Here is a 13,296-nt window from a genome sequence, read left to right as displayed (position 1 = left end):
GCCAAGTTACAATGCACAGCTGGTTCTGTGAGGGTCTGGTTCAGAAGTCTGAAATGCAGGGCATAACTAATTTATTTATTCTTTAAAAAATATGGGTAGCACATTCCTGGAGACCTGGCAGCCAGGCTACATTATCACAAGCTGACATTCAGGAGCTGCTATTCTATAGTATATAGTCAGATGTCTTCCAGGACACTAGTCATATTTGTTCAAGAGTTGCCTCAGCAGTCTCTACTATTTTTTTTCTCAAACTATCAAGAGAAGATTTCTGAAGGTACTGAAATACAGCTGCCTACACAGATACTGCTATCTCTCTATTTGAATGATCTTAACAGAGTTTTAAAAATATTTGTTTACCATTAAGTCCTTGGCAGTGCTTTTCCTTTCTTTAGTTCTTTGTGTTAGAGATCCTTGAAGCATGAAGTTTCTGTTAAACGTTCTAACAGTGGTAACTGGAGAGCCATCTATTTTTTCACCTGGAAAAATACAAAAGGGGAGATTTTTCACATAAGAGATTGAAGCAGATATAAAAATACTTCTGAAGAGTCACAGTTTCTAGAGAGATAAAACTTCCCCTAAGATGTATGAGAAAAGTTGGATTTAATTTAAATTAAAACCAGCAGGCTGTGGTACTCCAGATAAAGTTTGAGGCCATGTCAACCAGTGGAATTACAAAAGAATAGTGCAGTGAACAAAAACCTAGAATTTTCAGAGATAATGCACTGCAGAGTTAAACCCCCCCAAAAAACCAGCCAAAATCCACAAAAAATCATGAAAGAAAAAAGTCGCTTGATTTTATAAAGACATTTCACAGCCATCCTCTGACATATCAGGAATATTGCTGAGCCATTAATACAGACTGAAATCAGCAAATACAGACTTTAAGGAAATGGTGTGTTGTGGAGGGTGGCAGCCACGCTGTGGGGTGCCCAGCCATGCTGCAGCAGCAGCCCCCCTCTTGCAGGGCAAGTATTCAGCATTCCTCATTTGCTTTTTCCAGCCTTCTGCCTCTGCTCTTGTTTACTTGTCACTGTCACAACTTTCACTGAAGAGAAAGTGGTGATGTTTTTAAATGTGACAAAGGGGTATTTTATAAAATGCAAGTACATGGAAAATGAGGAGGATGGGACAGTCTATTAGGCATTCTCTGTTCATTTCGTGACTTAAACTTTTCCCTACTTTGCTGACCTGTACATTCTACTGAATCTTAGAAAGAGAGTCCCTCTCATTCACAGAACACTTGAGGCGCACCTTTTATTGGTGGAGCTGGAAGTTTTCTCCTCTGCTGTCTTGATGTGTCTATTGTGTGCATCTGTAAACAACATACATGCATTACTCAATTCCATTATAGAGAAAGAGGCAAGATTTCCCCAATGTATTTTTTGAATACTACATAATGTTCTGGCACCTGGTTTGTTTGCTTTTGATCCCGTTTCCTTGTCAGGCGAACACAGGGAGCCACGTTCAAGCCTGCAACAGTGAGAGCTGATATTCTGCTCTCAATATCTGAAATCTTCAAAGAAAATAAAAGAGAGAGACAGACAGATGGGGAGGGGGGAAAAGAAGTTTTAAAATTACTGTGGATGCCACTACTGAAATAATAACCCTCCCCCAGTAAAATCCTCTTTAATAAGAAAATATAAACAGATGGCTAACTTCTTCAGCAATTCTGACACTTTCCTGCATTCTTTAGTCCTGACATTAAAAGGGACATAATTTGTTAGTAAAGATGGAGTAAAAGAACAATCCAACCTACCTTGTGACTCCAAGGAAGAGGCATTTTACTCCTTTTGAGGAAAAAAAGAAAGGAGGAGAGAAAACCTGCATCTGCTATCTCCCGATTACCTTTAGCTGCATAATCCCAAATTCATTCAATATGTGTTTTTAAAGAGCTACATTCAAACAATGACTTTGTGGGACACATTTCCTAACTCAAAATTAATTTCATACATGTGCAAAGTACATCCTCTGTCACAAAATCTAAACATTTGCTCTTAAGTATTTATAGTTCAAATGTATATGCATATTAAACACAAGCATGCATAAAGGCAGGCATACACTATATAAAAATACTGAATGGTAAACAAAATGCCAGGGAAAAGTAGTCTGATATTGGGAGTAGTGGAGACAAGTATTGACAAAGAGAAAGAAGAGTCAGAGAAGTCAGACATATAACCCAATAGCTGATTCACAATGACTCCAGAAGCCACAGTTGGCTTCACTCTGCAGAAGATCTTCCATCGGCCTCTTTGCATAGTTTAGGCCTCTCTCCTCCTCTCTCTCACCCCCATTAACAGATTTACCCTAAAATAGTGACCAAAGCCAAAAAAAACACCACTGCCAGTTTGCCAAGCACTTCTGACATCAGAGACACATCAGGCTCTCAGATCTTTGCTCAGTCCTGAGTTGAGCATACTTCCACTAAGTAAAATCCCATTAAACCCTGACAGAGTCATGTCAGGGCATCTTGCTGGGTACAGACTGGGCAGAGAGCTGCAAGCAGTGTCAGCCCTTTGAGGATTGGCAGCATTATCTTGTTCAGCTTTTAGCACCAGATTGCAATGCGTTCTGAGCCCCAGGCTTTCTGGAGCCTGCTAGAGTGGTGCTAGATCACCATGCACAAGAGTTCTTGCCTTTGGCTGGGATGTGTGCTGCTTAGCACCTAAATCCCATGGCAGGCATGCAAGCCCTAGGCTCTGTCCTTGGCTCAGCCTGTGGCTGCTATTGGCCTTTGCTGGTAGAAAGCTGCCAACAGTGGCATCTTTTGGAAAGTGCTGATTAGACAAACTGCCTCAGACTCTATTTGCTGTCTGACCGGGGCCACGCACATGACACAGAGCGCACCATGGGAGCTGCCTGGCAGCAAGGAGCAGTCCAGCATTAGTACTGCAGTAAGAGGCTCTGCAGTGCCATGTCCAAAAGCAAGCTGAGGGAAGAAATAAAGAGATACAGTACATCTGGCTGGGCTGAGTTACACAGCTCAGTTAACACTCCGCTCAGCTTGTGATGCAGTCAGCATCCTTTGATCACCAGACTATGGCAGTACAGAAGAATATTCAAAGTGCGTACACTGAGGTGGGTGTTAGGCAAGGCAGTGTGAAACCTGCAGGTGGAGAGGAGCTGCTGTCCTCACCTGAAGCTCTGCATGGTGAACCTGGGCAGCTGCTGTGGCCACCTGATCCTCCAGATCGGCCAGCTCAGATTCCTCAGTAACACTGTTGATCTTGCGTGCGGCGTCCTCCAGGTTGTTCAGCTGCCCCTCCAGCCCATACACCGTGCTGGCTGTCAGGTACACCTGCAGGGCCAAGGTGGGGACAGGTGTCAGTGATTCCTGGTTTGTGGGCATGCAGGTTTGACCAGACTGCATTTTCCATCATGCCTGCAAACTTCCCTGCTTGCTAGCCCACCACAGGGAGATTTACCTGGCAGAGGAAAGTCATGGGGAAATAATCTGAAAAACACACATCCACAAAGAGAAGGGACGAATGAGGTGGCTGCATTACAGATTTCATAGGAGCTACAATGGTATTCCAAATCAGATTTGTTCCAGATTGATTAGTGAAGAAAAAAGTTGAAAAGTTTGCTTTTTTATTATTGACATTCAATCGCATAATACCCTAAGTCCACAAAGGGAAGGCAACAGATCACGCCTCATATAAAGCTGTGTTTCTTTAACCCACTTGATGCCTTCTGGCTGTAAAAACTGCATGAATAACTGTTCAGCAGCAAATAGTTATTAACTTCCTATGGAGTAAATGTGCTTATATGTATGAGGATTTTCCATCCCATCCTGCTCTCACCCAAACAGGCAGCAGGCAAAACCTTCCCATCTCCTGGGCCTTTGAGTGACTCTGTGGAGGATCAACAGGCTTATTTGGGCCACATAAGAGAGAATTATTGACTTTGTAATTCAGAGTTCTTCCCTAAAAATGAAAAACTCTTACAATTTTGGCCCACCTCTGGTATCTATAACTACAGCTAAAGGTTTCATTTCCCATTCAGCCCTTCAGAGCAGTAATTAGTCATACACTCTGTTTTATAGTTTCTTTTATTTCACAAACCCCCTAAGGTACATGGAGGTCACTGGTGTATAGAAGAGGGTAATTTTCAAGCATTAGCTTTTGACATCTGAGCTTAAAATTGTGTAGAACCACATAAAAATACTGCTCTTTCTGCCCATTTACTCCTTAGCCAAGAGACTTGTTTCCATCAGGCTGGTAACAGCACAGTGGAAATGAAATACATATTCTGATTTTCCCCATTGTAATAGTAGTAAAGACCAGGTTGTTACAAACCTAGCATGAATTAAACATGGCTGTGGCTGACTTCAGGGTACAAAGGGCAAGCAAACAGGATCTGAAGCAGATCTTTGAGCTAATACCTTCATTTCATACATCTTCTACTCCAGTCATTACATCTGCCCACAATTCCTGGATCATTCAGTCCTTTGACATAAGAGATATTCAAATAATTTATGGTAATGTTGTGACTTTATGGATCAAAATGGTAGAGAATGATCAGATTGAAATTTGTTTACTTTTTATTCCTTTTCTATTTCATTATTGTTTCTTAATTGCTTGAAATAGTTTTCTTTTTTCTTTGTGTCAGTTGTAGATAGGTTTTTTTCAAGCACGTGACTTTGCTAAGAAACAAAATCACTACATCTGTACAAACCAAATCTTGTAAGAACCCTTTCAAACTGCAGGCATGAAATCTTTGAAAAACATACCAAAAAGAAATAAGTGATCTGATGTAAAATTTCTGCTGAAGTACCTGGGGATACAGGTGGTCCATAAAGTCAACATGATAATTTAAACAGAAATGCTCCTGCTTTAGTGTGGTTTAATTATTCTTACTGTTCATTTAAATGATACATCTTTTAAGTATGATATACTGCAGCCAGTTCAGATTAAAAGACAGTTTTTTTTTTAGATTTCCCTGTCACATCTAAAAGCTTAAAGAAAGAAGAAATGAAACATTTTGAACAGCAGCATCTTTAGAAAGTTAAAGAAAAGATGCATTTTAAGTGCTGTGGCAAAAATCTCTGCACAGTAAGATGTTATTTTCAAGAAGGAGAAGAAAATCTAAAGAAAATGGGACTGATAGAAAAATGTGGGAAAGAAAGGTCATCAGTGTTTCTGTAACTCAATCAGCCCCTATATTTGTGAAATGTTAATGAACATTTTCCAGCTGGAGCTAAAGAAAATATTTTTCTAAGAATGTTCCCTTCACCTGGACAATTGTTGCACTCCAAACAGCAATGGTGTTCTTGCAGGTCTACTCTAAATGATGCCCTGATTCATACATTCATATTTATATTGTGGAGACTTATTTTACTGTCATTTAGGTATGCACAACTTCCACAAAACCCCAACCTTTTGCTTGTACAGATGGCCCTACATTCTCCACATTGTTGCATGCAGAGTCTTCAAAAGGCTAGAGAGAGCAAAAATGAACAAAGTGTTTATAAACACCCAGATCCTCCTGCAGAAGTTGCTGCAAAGAGGATGTGGTTCATGTAGATATGGCCCCAGCTGCAATGGGAAAATTTATGGTTTCCTGGATTTCTAAAGGCTCTTTACCATGGAGTGTAATAGTGAAACCTTCAAACTGTGAAGATTTTGTCATCTACTTCATGTCCTGTGTGGCACAGAGAAAGATGTCCTGTGGGGACACAGCAAGGCTGTGCTGGATACCTTGTGAATTCTGCAGAGAAATGGGAGAAGCTAAAGCAGAAATGCGGCAGCAAGGGCAAAGCCAAAGCAAGAAATGCTCTGCCTCTGTGTCCAGTGTCTGCTAGTCAGAAATGCTTGGCCCAAATGAATGATTTGAGGCCACAGCATCACAGATGCCAAAGCTCCACATTGCTGGGAGGGATTATCAAAGTGCAATTGTGGGAAAAAACAAAACATGCACCTTAGATAGTTTACAATACAGTTTTCCACAGAAAAAACATGTAGGACCAGATTTCCCCAAATTGCTCTTTGTCCTGCAGAATTTCTTAGTTCTTTACAAGATGTGGTCCAGCATGCACTTGGATTTTTATTCTATATTCACTCCCCTACCAGATGAATTCTGTGGTGTTTGGACCTTTAGGATACTTTACTATTTCATAAGAGAGAGTCCAGTGCCAGGACTGGCTTTTAGTGTCATAGAGTATCTTCCACCCAGTTCTTAGTCTGGGGCTGCTGTGGAAATGTGTTTCTGTGGAGAAAACTGATTTTATCCTCTAAGAGGAGATTCTGTCTGAAAATTTTCTTGGGGCTAAAGAAAACGAGGATTTATTTTCTTGAATTGATCAGGATGATATAATGGGACAGTGCAGATTCCTATGAGATTTTAAGAGCTCCTAATGAAGGGAAAGAGCACTTGAATGTGGGAAGAAGAGAAAGTTAAAAGTCTACCAACTCCATTAATTGGATTCACAAAAATTTTCAATGAGTAGTGACTTCCTTCTATGATTCAGCATTGTACTTTCCCCTGCAGATTGCAGGTATTCATGAAAAAGGATGGATGATTTGGATGTCACCAAACAAATGTTTGTTTAATTCAGATTCTCCAGCCTGCTCTTTCTAGCAGTACAGGAGGCAGCTCCAGCTTCCAGGGTGTTCAGCACGGTGTGCTGGAGATGTAGGGGGGAGGAAGAGCTTTTCCACTTCTCTGTGTGACTGGAGAAATAATGCTTTTTCCACCTGTCCTTGGAGTGATGAGGTGGTGCTGAGACTGGGAAATGTGTGGTTTCATCCAGGTGTGGCACAGCCACACTGCCATAGAGGCGTGGAGGGGATAAATGAGCTTTTGAGATAGAGCTTCTAAACCCCAAAGCATCCAATTCCTCCTCCCCTCTATATTTAGAGTACATATTAAAAACCCCCCACTGACACAGTTTTAAGCACTGTTGAAACACCATTTTTTTTTCTATTTGTGTATTTGTTTAAAAACCCCAAATTACTTTTGAACATCCACTGATGCTGCCCCGTGTGCTTTCCCTTTCCAGTTGGTGCACACAAACAGGTGCTCTCACACACACATGTGACTCTTTCACATACTGATTCACCTCCTTACATTTTCTTCCAGCGTGGTGAGCTGCTCATCGAGTCTGACAGGATCTGTGCCCAGTGGGAGGGCTCCTCTCCCTCTGTCCTGAACGTCATCTGGGAAGTCACAGGGATCAGTGGATTCTGCTATCAGCTCTTCAGTGGCATTGATGACTTTCAGGACTTCTGTAGATATGTTGCAGAGAGAGACAGCAGAGTACTTCTATTTTGTTACAAGAACAGACAGAGAAAACAACAGCATTAAATTAGCACAGAGGGGTAAGATATAAATCACCTTCTACTAGCCCCAGCTTTAGCCATGCTAAAACCATATCCATGGTTCTCTGCTGCAAACAGACACTTCAAGAACCATGTAATGGAATTGGAATTGTTTTGCCTTTTCCTCTTTCCCTTTCTCACATACCCACACTGCTACAGCATGCAAAGTAACATACACATGCAATTCTTCTACAACAGAATTCTACTGGAGGGATGATCCAAATCTTATCCCAAAGGAGCACACAAGATCCAGCTTTAAACTCTACATGAGCTACATAAAGCTGGTTTTGCAAAAGTGTTTTAAACATGTTTAAAACACAATTTTCCTTTTTGGATACTGGCAAAGAGATATGCAATCATCTATGTCTGTATCCACAAGAGCCATTTGATTGTGGATGCAAACATGGAAAAGCAATCTTCAGCAGCCCTGTAAGGATAGCATTTTACTAAAATGATTACTATGAACTAAATGATCATCCCAAATAAACAAAGATTGACTATAATTGTGCAAACACTTGTATCCTTTTACTTTTTTTTTAATTTCAATTTACCTCTTTTTTAATATGGAATAAATTATATCAAATACCAAGGAAAAGCATGCAGTTTTATAGATTTTTAAAAAACAGCTGAAAACCTTTTTATCAATGTTCCTTACTTGTAATTTGTAATTAACTGTCCTGATTCTTATGATTCTCACATATCTTTAAGCTTCAGGACCTTCTCTGATGAAGGAAAAAAATTTCACCAGATGTACCTTCAAGCACCAAGCTCAACATCCAAACTATACAGCTTGGAGACTGAGCCAAAACTTGTTGAAGCCAATAAAATTACTGTCACTGAATATATGTGCAATACCTTTACAGCTGCTTTTCCTAAAAGATAGTGTGGAAAAATTTAAACCAAAATTTAATTAATTCCTCAAACCTGCAAATATTTATGCATGTGAATTAGGGGCTCACCTGTCTTTAAATTTTCTCACAAACAAAGTATCGGCAGATCAGTACTGAGGAAATGGACAGTCTTTGGATTCTATACAGTAAATTCTATGGTACTGGAGAGTATAACTCATTAAAAATGTCTATAGGCAGGATACAGGAGAAATAATGTTCTTTTAATTCCCACAATTTCTGATGGGGTAAATTGGAAACCTACTTTCATTATTTCTTTATTTTAATCAGCAGTCCATTATTATTCTAGGTAAGACTTCTACTGAAAAGCTACGTTTTTAGCAGTACATGCTCAATTGTTGTGTATCAATACATTAAGGCATCTTTAGCACTATTACTCATCTGAATTACAAGAAATAATTAGAATGAGAGATTAAAGAGAAGAAGAACAAAGCAAGTACAGTATGCTACAGCACTCCATCTTTAGCTTGTTAGGATAGTCAACACAGCCCCAGACAAGCAGGCCTGGGACTCTTACTGAGAACACATACTTGAACCCCATGAAAAGACTACTGGTTTTACTCCATTTATTTTCACAAGTGCCAATTAGGTTAAAATCAGATCAATAATTTTATAGGAAAGAAGAGAAAAATCAATGCTACTTTCTTGTATTATTTACTTCTACAAGTACCTAGTTCTTATATTCTGTGAGTAGTGAACAAAAAAGGGTGAAGGCCAGACACTGTATATTCTTCATCATATTCAATGATGTATGTTTTCCATTTCAAGAACTGTAGCCTCACTTTAGTGTTCATTATTTCTTAAATTTTTTATTATCCTTTGTAGTTAATGATCAATTTCAAAAAAAGATTAAATTAAATTAGAAAAAGTTATTTTTATACCACAATATGATAATCCCTATTGGCATTTTTCACAGACCAATTCCTATAAAATATTTTTTCTGTTTTCCAGGTAAAGTTGTCTGTGATAGATACCTTTTTGAAATCAAGATTTTGAGTGAAAAACACCCTAGCTTCTTAATAGGTAATGGATAGGGGAAAAGTAGTTCAACAGGAAAGAATAGAATAGAATAGAATAGAATAGAATAGAATAGAATAGAATAACTTTTCTTTTGGAAGGTGATGAATGCTCACTTAGTCCAGCTACCTGACTAGTTCAGGGCTGACCAAAAGTTAAAGCATGTCCTTAAAGGATATTGTCCAAATGTTTCTTAGACACTGACAGGGTTGGGCACTAACCACCTCTCTAGGAAGCCAATGTTTGAGCAACCTCACAGTGAAAAAATGCTTCCAAATGTCCACGCTAATCCTCCATAGGTGCAGAAATGTGATTTGTAAAAAGCTGGATACTCAGTTAATGATTTTTTAAATGATTTTACCCTCCTTTTGAGCAACTATCCAAAGCTGTTAAAACAGATCATGTTCCAAAATGGTCAGTTTGCAAATAGAGTAAGGTACACTAGATAAAATTATTTAACATGTATAATGGGAAAAACCCAAAATAAATTTAAAAAAAAATGAATTGCAGGGTTTTAGTACTTCACAAATCTCTCCCTTCCCTGACCACCCATGTCAAACCGAGCATTTACAAGACCATATAAAAATCACCTGAAATTCACAGACACAGAAACATCAAGATCATCCTGGTAGGTGGATTTCAAATTGCTCCAAACATCTCTTGATTATCTGATTTATCTTGCCCTTGCAGGACAGGTCATTGCTTACACCTCTGAGTGACTCACAGGGACAGCTGTCATGCCATGACACAGAATGTTGTCTTGTCAAGCAAGTCAGAGAACTAATATGGATGCGGTAGATGTAGAAAGCAATCTCTGGTACAAATATCCAGCACAGGAAAGCTAAGTGCAACCATTCTTCTTGAAACTCTGGGATGCATTCGGATTTCAGCTGTGCTACCCTACTTCTGAATTAACCCCACCACTCTCAAATCAAATCCATGCAGCAGACCAAGTATGAATGTTTCTAAGAGTTATAAGAATCTTTATTTTTTTTATTAAATGTGAGACTAAGCATCTAATGGAATGAGGAAAACATGCATTTATCTTTTTTATGATAATTAACACCCATGGTCGCCAAATGTTAAGAACACAGTCAAAAGAATATTCTTGATTTCTCTGAGTTCTTTGTGGTTGAGTCTTAAAACCAATGAAATGCTAAAAATGTGTGTGTATGCAAGCATACATACATGTTTGCACTGAATATAGCAAAAATCTTGAAAAACTGATATTTGGAAATATCAGATCAAATACTTTCCACTTTACAGATGGAAAATAATCCTGTTATGTTTCAGTGGTCTAAAGATAAAGTGGTCTTGCTGACTGTTAGCCACTTCCCTTTCCTTCTGTTGTCTCCCTTTCCCCTCCCCTTTCCTTTCCCCTTTCCTTTCCCCTTTCCTTTCCTTTTTCCTTTCCTTTCCTTTCCTTTCCTTTCCTTTCCTTTCCTTTCCTTTCCTTTCCTTTCCTTTCCTTTCCTTTCCTTTCCTTTCCTTTCCTTTCCTTTCCTTTCCTTTCCTTTCCTTCCCTTCCCTTCCCTTCCCTTCCCTTCCCTTCCCTTCCCTTCCCTTCCCTTCCCTTCCCTTCCCTTCCCTTCCCTTCCCTTCCCTTCCCTTCCCTTCCCTTCCCTTCCCTTCCCTTCCCTGTTGATGCTGACAATATTTCCTGTGTTGTTTAACTCAAGCATCCTACACTGGGAAGTGCTTTATAGACCAGTATTTGCATTCTTGCACATGTAAGAGAAGGAAAACAGGATGATAAAACTGAAGCAATATTAAGTACCCAAACTGCTAACAGCAGGTGAGCTTTAAGTGTTTGTATGCATCTCAGCAGCCTGTGACATTTTCACATCTTTTCCTTTGCATGAACATTATGACTTTTATTTTTGATGCTCTTAAAATAGTTCAGTTCTCTATCACTAGCACTATTTTTTTCTGCCCATTGTACTCAGTCATTATTGTTTTCTTTTCTCCTGCCACTACGATGCCATCATTAGGCTTTTTTAAAGATCGTGGAAGGAGGTGACCTGCAATTCAACAGAGAACAGTGACATCAACAGCTAGATCAAGAAGTAGAGCAAGAACACCTTTCCATCACTAGCAGTCCTGGCAGTATTGACCACATCCTTGATGACTTGTGGTGCAATCATTTTTAGCTCCAGTGTCAAGGCGTTATATCATGCACTGAGTCACAGTCGATATCCCTCTTTTTATAGGGATTTATAGGGAGTTAAGGGGAGCTGGGGAGAAGATAAGCTTTGCTTTGCCACTGATTAACTCATCCTTTCAGAGTAACCTGACTGAATTCAAGATGGGTGAAAACAAAATCAAACCTCAAACCTGTCTCCTTCATCTCCCCACCCTATGGGAATTCATTCTAGAGTTTTGAGAAGGCCCTGAAAAGCCCAATGAAAGTCCTTCCCAGGCTAGTGAAATCTGGGACACAAGTCACAGTGTGGGAAGAAAAGAGCCATCAATGCCCAACTATCTGTGGCAGTTGTCAACCCTGACCTTCCAAAGACCTTTGGCCCAACAGTGAGCCCTAACCACTCATTACCATGAAAATTGTGGGGAAAAAAAGGCTAAATTTTGCCTGGCTGTTTGATGGCAGACAAATATACCATGGTTATCTGTGATATCAAAGAATTACTCTTCTCTGTAAGTTTAAGATTACCTGCCTTGAACTTTATCATCAATATCTTCATTTATGGGCATTCCTTTAGAAAAAGAAAGCCAAATTATCTTACAGGCTGAGAGCTATTCTACTGATAGTCTCCAAAGTATAACACAGAGAAATAAAGTCTCTCTTTTTGACTGTGCTAGGTAATGCTGAATATTACATTTCACTAATTCAATCCACTGTCCTAATATAGTTACAGATGTTATGCTTATTAATATTTAATGCCTTATTTCTAGAGACAAGTTGCCTCTAATCATGAGAATGGAAGTGATTTTCCAAGAGGTGAAATATTATAGGCTAAGTCAGAAATTAAAATATTCCCATCTAAAAATCTACACAGGATTGTGATATACAATGGACACATACATACTGATGACATTACGCAACTGGATAAACACTTTTTCTTTAATGTTACCATTGATATTTATACTAAATAAAATCAAGATAATTAAAAGATGATTAAAACTCATAGGACAAAACTAATAGCAAGGAAAAAAGAAAAAATTGACACAAGTGTCTTGTTAAATTAAGCATCAACTTCTAACACAAAAAAGTTACTCTTATTTTATAACTGAGAGAATGATGTATGACATACTAAAAATAGCAGGTATTTTAAAATATAAGCTAAGCATATATTTGCTCAGGGAATATAATGAAAATATTTTTACTATGTGATCCTCATAAGCTGAGACTTAAATAGCACAGAATATAAAAGCCTCTTTCTGCCTAAAAGAATCATAAGCAACAGTCACTAGCAGCAAAGTGAGAAAATATCTACTTACTGTACAAATTGTACAATGAATTAAGGGTTTTAATTATTTTTTAAATTGAGAACTTAGAAAGATTTTTGAAGACCACTATGGTCAGTAAAACTTCCTTCTAAATTTCTTAATATAGGTGAGTACATGAGAATAGAAAGTTACGCCTTATCTTTTTCTTCTGTTCTTCTTTACTGACAAAACCAAATTTTCATCACAAGGCCAAACAAGGAAGTCAGTCTGCTCCACATGTTAACTGTGATTATAAAATAATTTTCTGCACTGATTATTGATTGTGGCCAAAAGGTAAGATTTTTCAGGCCTGATATTTCCAAGAAAACATTTTGAGTTTAAGAATGTTGATTGATAAATGTGGAAACCCTCAATATCACGTTAATGCATCTCTTACTACATAAGAGATGTAAGAAGACACAAACAAAACAAAGCTTTCTCACCTGCTGCAATACAGTGGATAAAAACTGCAGCTTTAAATGGAGATCAAAAGCCTTTTGTTTTTCCTAGATAGTGGGAAAGCAGTTAAATAAAAAGGCAGAAAAATTATATTAACAGCTACAGAGGTTAACAACTATACAGGTTCAGACTTACAGGGAAGTTTAGGATAA

The 13,296-nt window shown here is 38.6% G+C and overlaps 1 protein-coding gene across 3 annotated transcripts in view; it reads right to left on the bottom strand.

Moving 5' to 3' along the window:
* Window positions 1-13,296, bottom strand: part of MYRIP (myosin VIIA and Rab interacting protein) — a 209,022-nt gene that overhangs the window by 3,131 nt on the left and 192,595 nt on the right. For 2 of the 3 annotated variants that reach the window (XM_059482118.1, XM_059482127.1), the window contains 5 exons: window positions 7,066-7,260; window positions 3,134-3,295; window positions 1,409-1,513; window positions 1,252-1,312; window positions 358-476 (listed from right to left, as the gene is read on the bottom strand). In XM_059482118.1, coding sequence (XP_059338101.1) covers window positions 358-476; window positions 1,252-1,312; window positions 1,409-1,513; window positions 3,134-3,295; window positions 7,066-7,260 — 642 coding nt within the window. The remainder of the gene's footprint in view (window positions 1-357; window positions 477-1,251; window positions 1,313-1,408; window positions 1,514-3,133; window positions 3,296-7,065; window positions 7,261-13,296) is intronic. The other variant, XM_059482136.1, reaches the window with a different exon arrangement.

This window comes from Ammospiza nelsoni, chromosome 1 (assembly GCF_027579445.1).
Source record: "Ammospiza nelsoni isolate bAmmNel1 chromosome 1, bAmmNel1.pri, whole genome shotgun sequence".
NCBI lineage: Eukaryota > Metazoa > Chordata > Aves > Passeriformes > Passerellidae > Ammospiza > Ammospiza nelsoni.
The sequence above is the reverse complement of the archived record's forward strand: the minus strand, read 5'-3'. Positions and strand labels throughout refer to the sequence as shown.